We start from the raw sequence: 6083 nt of genomic DNA, 5'->3' as shown, positions 1-6083 counted from the left end.
TAAGCCTCGGTCATCGCCCCGGAGCCCCGAACCGAGGCCACGTCCCCCAACCTGCCCCTCACCCGCGCCCCTTCCCTGCCCTTTCCCTGGCCCCGGCCCCGCGACGCCCTTGCAGAGCAGACCTGAGCTCCGGGTTCGGTCGTTCCTGGACCCTGCAGTGTCTCCAAATTAGCCCCCGGCTGAGCCGGAGCTTGTACCTCAACCAGCCCGTGAGCAAGGTCGGCTGAGTCCGCAGTGTGCGCCACGAGGGTGGTCCCCAGAGTGTCCTTAAGTCGGTACTCCGCGGTGGGGCTCCAAGGCCAACTGGAATTAGCCGGGATAGAAAGGGGGACCACATGGGCCTGGGGGGATTAGAATGTGCGCGCGACGTGGGGCGCAGTCTGTGCGCGCTTGGCAGTGGCGGGAGTCCCTCTCGCAGCACACGAGGCGCGAGGGGAGGGTGGATGAGAGGGGAGCGGCCTCCTCCGCCCCGGGGCGGGAACCTTTCGGTACGTATAGTGGGTTCTAGAACGTGGAGGGGGCCGGGTTTCCTGCCAGAGCTGGCAGTAGGTGCTGGTGCGCGTGGGCCCGAAGGACCGAGGCTGTGTCTGTCTGCTACTGGGGAGGGAGAAGTGGTGTCCTGCCCCGGAGCCAGTAGTGGGGAGGGGGGCATTTGCGGACAGGAGTGCGTCCCCGCAAAGAGCCGAAAGGAGGTGGTGTGTGTGTCCATGTTGGAGTTCCAACCCGGGGCAGACAGGGCCATGGGGGTGTTTGGGGGTTCGTGTAGACTCCTTGAGTGCCCAAGCCAGTTGCTTAAGCTGCCTTCAGGATTGGGGCTTGGTCTGCCCCTTCCCACCCCCTTCCTCTGGAGGTCCCTCCGCCTGTTCCAGACGTAGCTTGTACACATTTTCCGATTTCCTGCGGGGCTCCGCCCTGCAACGGCAGCTGAGTGACTCAGGACCCCGGTGGCCGGGCCCCCAGCTCCATGGGACCTTTGTTTGCTCCAGTCTTTGGCTCTGGCCCTGTGGCCTAGGGCGGTCAGAGGATTTCCTGAGCCTCGCCCTTGCCCTCTGACAGCTGGGCCAGCAGGCCCCCGCTGAGGTCTGGGGCAGGAGGAGGGGGGGTGGTCCCTGAGTCTGGGGTTGCGGCCCCTTCCACTGGGCTCAGGAGAAGATGGAACACAGAGAGGTAAGATGGGGTCCCTGCAAGGACCCGTGTTGCGGGGCATCGTGGGTTACCCTGGCCTGAGGTCACCTTTGGCACCGGTTGGTTTGAAATGCTGGCGGCTGGAAAGGAGGTGTTCCTGTTCCTGGCTGCAACCTGGGTGAAGCGGTGAGAGAGCTTTCTACTTCCTCCCAGGAGCTGAGCAGCGGGTGGGCACCCGGAGATCTCCCCAGTCCCTCTCTGTGCCTCCGCTTTGCTACCTGTGGCACTGGGACATTAGGGGAACAAGCCCTGGCTCCCAGGCCCCTGGCTGCCTTCTCATGTGGCTTTGTGTGAACCCCTACTTGGCGCTGAGCTTTTCTGGCTCCTGGACTCTGCTTTGGATCCCAGACATAGAGCAGCCTGATTACCCGGGGCTGCCAGGGACAGCTGGGGCCTGAGAGATGGTGGTCTCTCCTCTGTGTCTTGACTGTGGGCAAGTTACTTCACCTCTCTGGGCCTCAGTTTCCTCACTAGAAAACAGAGGTAATAGGCCATGCGTGGTGGCTCACACCTGTAATTCCAGCACTTTGGGAGGCTGAGGCGGGCAGATCACCTGAGGTTGGCAGTTCGAGACCAGCCTGACCAACATGGAGAAACCCCATCTCTACTAAAAACACAAAGTTAGCCAGGGGTGGTGGCGTGTGCATGTAATCCCAGCTGCTCAGGAGGCTGAGGCAGGAGAATCGCTTGAACCCAAGAGGCAGAGGTTGTGGTGAACCGAGATGGTGCCACCGCACTCCATCCTGGGCAACAAGAACAAAACTCTGTCTCAAAAAAAAAAAAAAAAAGAAAAGAAAAGAAAAAGAAAAGAAAATGGGGGTAATGACCGCTGCTACCGGGTGGGATTGCTGGGAGGAGTGATGTGGTAATCTATACAAAGCTCTTAGAATAGAACCTGGCACCCGTTTACCGTGTGAACTATCCCCCCTGCCCCACCCTTCTCTAACGGGCAGAGAACAGGAGCTTGGCCTAGATGAGTGGCCTCGGAGTTTCCATCTGGCTCAGGCCTGAGCTCTAAAGGGAGAGAGGCTTCCCAAACCCTGTGCTTGTCAGTCCTGGGTGCCGTCCCTTCCTCTGCCTCCATCTGCAGTGAGCAGAGGCTGCTGGTGGCCACTGCACCCCATGATTGCTTTCCACCCTCTGCTTTCCACTGGCCCTGCAGCCTGGGCCGAGCCAGTGGCCCCCGGAGGATGAGAAAGAGGCGATCCGGCGGGCCATCCAGAAGGAGCTAAAGATCAAGGAGGGGGTGGAGAACCTGCGGCGCGTGGCCACAGACCGCCGCCACTTGGGCCATGTGCAGCAGCTGCTGCAGTCCTCCAACCGCCGCCTGGAGCAGCTGCATGGAGAGCTGAGGGAGCTGCATGCCCGAATCCTGCTGCCCGGCCCTGGGCCTGACCCGGCTGGTGAGTGAGGAGCCGAGACCTCTCTGGACAGAAGGCTCCAGGCCGATCTGGCCCCTGGCCTTGGCCCTGGCCACTGTGGCGAGACCACCTCATTTCCTGCCCATAGATCAGTCGGGGAAGGAGGAGAGGCCACAGTGGGGGTATCGGCCCTGAGTGAGGGACTTAGGTGCTCGATACCCCCGTGCACAGAGCCTGTGGCCTCAGGACCCCGGCCGTGGGCAGAGCAGCTCAGAGCTCGGCACCTAGAGGCTCTCCGGAGGCAGCTGCACGTGGAGCTGAAGGTGAAGCAGGGGGCTGAGAACATGACCCACACGTGTGCCAGTGGCACCCCCAAGGTAAGGCCCCACAGTTTGATGGCAGGGACACCCTGGCCCCTGGTCCGACAGGGAAATGCAACTCAGCCATTGAGCCCGTAAGGAGACACCATCCCAGCCTGCAGTCTGATGGGGAAAATATGGCCCCAAACCCCAGTTGGGTGAGGAAGGCATGGCTGTAGCCCCTAGTGTGACAGAGAAGGCCTTGCCCTGGTCTACTGGGATCCTAGCTCAGCCCCAGTCCCAGCTCCCAGCATGATGTCAGGAACTGGGCCTCAGTATTTGTCTGACCAGAAGGCTTGGCTGTGGCCCTGATATGATGAGGGAGGCAGGACCTTAGCCTTAATCTAATGGGGGAGGCTTGGCTTAGCCCCTGCCCTGATCTAGTGGGAAAGGCATAGCTTAGCACCAGCCCTGATCTAATGGGAGAGGCTTAGCCCCTGCCCTAATCTAATGGGGGAGGCTTAGCTTAGCCCCTGCCCTGCTCTAATGGGGAAGAGTTAGCACCAGCCCTGATCTGATGGGAGAGGCATGACCCCAGCCCCGATACAAAAGGGGAAGCTTGACCCCAGCCCTTGTTGGTTTGATGAAAAAGGCTCCCCTGACCCACCAACTAGTCCAACAAAGGAGGTTTGACTCTAGTGTTTGGCCTACTGAGCGAGGTTTGACTTTAACCCTGTTCTGACGAGGGAGACCAGGCTTTGACTTTAACTGTGGTCTGATGGGGGAAGCTGTGGCCCAGGCCTGCTGTCATGGGCTTGTGCCACGGCTCCACAGGAGAGGAAGCTCCTGGCAGCTGCCCGGCAGATGCTGCGGGACAGCCAGCTGAAGGTGGCCCTGCTGCGGATGAAGATCAGCAGCCTGGAGGCCAGTGGGTCCCCAGAGCCAGGTGAGGCCTTGACATACAGGGAGGGCGGAGCAGGGCAGGGCAGTGCCTGAGAGCTGCCCTCCTTCCCACAGGGCCTGAGCTGCTGGCGGAGGAGCTACAGCATCGACTGCACGTTGAGGCATCCGTGGCCGAAGGCGCCAAGAACGTGGTGAAACTGCTCAGTAGCCGGAGAACACAGGACCGCAAGGCGCTGGCCGAGGTCAGGTCCCAGCCCTGGCCCTCTCCTAAGGCCGGCTTCTTCCCATACCACCCTCTGCAGGGGCGTGAAGGGAGGGTGGCCGTGTAGAAGCAGGATTTCTCTGTCGAGACTTCATGCGGAAGGTGACTCTGGGTGACCTGGGCTGCTGCCCCCTGCCATATAACCCACAAACCTGGCTCTACCTTATCTCCTCTGCAGGCCCAGGCCCAGCTACAGGAGTCCTCCCAGAAACTGGACCTCCTGCGGCTGGCCTTGGAGCAGCTGCTGGAGCAGCTCCCTCCTGCCCACCCTTTGCGCAGCAGAGTGGCCCGAGAGCTGCGAACTGCAGTGCCTGGATACCCCCAGCCTTCAGGGACACCTGTGAAGCCCACCGCCCTGACAGGTAGCCAGAAGTTCCTCCCACTTCAGAGCGCTCATTCTTTTTGGGGGGAGACCTGGAAGCACAAATAACTTTGGGGAAGAGTTCAAGAGTTTCAGTCCTGCCCCACCACCCACTAGCAGCGTGACCTTGGGAAACTGACATTCCTTCTTCAAACCTCAGTTTATCCATCTGTAAAATGGGGATGATATAGCACCTATCTCATAGGGTTACTGTGTTGCACGTGATGTGCTAAGCACAGTGCCTAGCAGAGTCAGCACTCAGACAGTGTAGCTTTTATTTACATAAATAAGCAGAATAGTGCTTAAAGCACTGGTGTCAGGAAGCTCGCAGTCCTGCAAAGCTTGATACCCAGCACTGGGCAGCTTGGACTCTTAGAAAGTTTTCTAGGCTGGGCACGGTGGCTTACACCGGTAATTCCAGCACTTTGGGAGGCCAAGGTGGGTGGATCATGAGGTCAGGAGTTCAAGACCAGCCTGGCCAAGATGGTGAAACACTGTCTCTACTAAAAATACAAAAATTAGCCAAGTGTGGTGGTGGGCTCCTGTGACCTGGCTGCTTGGGAGGCTGAGGCAGAGAATTGCTTGAACCCCGGAGGCAGAGGTTGCAGTGAGCTGAGAATGCGCCACTGCACTCCACCCTGGGTGACAGGGCACGCCCTGTCGTGAAGCTCCACCTCCCAGGTTCACACCATTCTCTAGCCTCAGCCTCCCGAGTAGCTGGGACTACAGGCGCCCGCCACCTCGCCCGGGCTAGTTTTTTGTATTTTTTAGTAGAGACGGGGTTTCACCGTGTTAGCCAGGATGGTCTCGATCTCCTGACCTCGTGATCCGCCCGTCTCGGCCTCCCAAAGTGCTGGGATTACGGGCTTGAGCCACCGCGCCCGGCCAATTTTCTTATCTTGTACCGAGATCTGTATCCTTGTAGCAGCAGCCAAATTGTAATCAGCAAATAATCTGAGAGCATGGGCTTTGAAGCTGTATCCCACCGAGATACAGTGCGAGCTGGAAAGGCCAGCGCCTACCTGCACAGAGCACTGCTACAGGGCAGACTGACCCTATTCCATTGTGAGCAGAGCTGAGAAGAGGAAACGCAGGCTCTGGATGGAGCCCTCTCACCTGGCCTTGGGGAATCCAGGAATGTTTTCTTTTCTTTTTTTTGAGATGGAGTCTCGCACTGTCACCCAGACTGGAGTGCAGTGGTGTGATATCAGCTCACTGCAACCTCCGCCTCCTGGGTTCCAGCAATTCTCCTGCCTCAACTTCCCAAGTAGCTGGGATTACAGGCCTGCACCACCATGTCTGGCTAATTTTTGTATTATTAGTGGAGACAGAGTTTCACCATGTTGGCCAGGCTGGTCTCGAACTCCTGACCTCCTGTGATCCACCTGCCTTGGCCTCCCAAAGTGCTAGGATTACAGGTGTGAGCCATCACACCTGGCCCAAGGAGTGTTTTCTAGAGGAGGTGGTGTCTTGGCCTTGAAGGACTTACACAGGAGTACTTATGGCCAAGTAGACAAGTTCAGAAATGCAGAAGAAATAGCTTGTTAAAAGGCCTAGAATTCAACTACTCAAGGCCACCCCATATCCTGTCTCCTGGCTAAACACCCCAGTTACTTGAGGTGTCCTTTTTTTTTTTTGAGACGGAGTCTTGCTCTGTCGTCTGGGCTGGAGTGCAGTGGCCGGATCTCAGCTCACTGCAAGCTCTGCCTCCC

General features: G+C 58.6%; 1 protein-coding gene across 1 annotated transcript in view; it reads left to right on the top strand.

The window, feature by feature from the left end:
* The first annotated feature begins 1 nt into the window (after position 1).
* Positions 2-6083, top strand: part of PKN3 (protein kinase N3) — a 23171-nt gene continuing 17089 nt past the window's right edge. Inside the window, exons 1-6 of the mRNA XM_011931263.1 lie at positions 2-488; positions 2348-2588; positions 2778-2923; positions 3680-3791; positions 3863-3990; positions 4189-4372. Coding sequence (XP_011786653.1) covers positions 336-488; positions 2348-2588; positions 2778-2923; positions 3680-3791; positions 3863-3990; positions 4189-4372 — 964 coding nt within the window. The 5' untranslated portion in view covers positions 2-335. The remainder of the gene's footprint in view (positions 489-2347; positions 2589-2777; positions 2924-3679; positions 3792-3862; positions 3991-4188; positions 4373-6083) is intronic.

This window comes from Colobus angolensis, unplaced genomic scaffold, assembly GCF_000951035.1.
Source record: "Colobus angolensis palliatus isolate OR3802 unplaced genomic scaffold, Cang.pa_1.0 Scaffold9, whole genome shotgun sequence".
Taxonomy (NCBI): domain Eukaryota; kingdom Metazoa; phylum Chordata; class Mammalia; order Primates; family Cercopithecidae; genus Colobus; species Colobus angolensis.
Note: the sequence above shows the minus strand (reverse complement) of the source record. Positions and strands in the feature narration are given on the sequence as shown.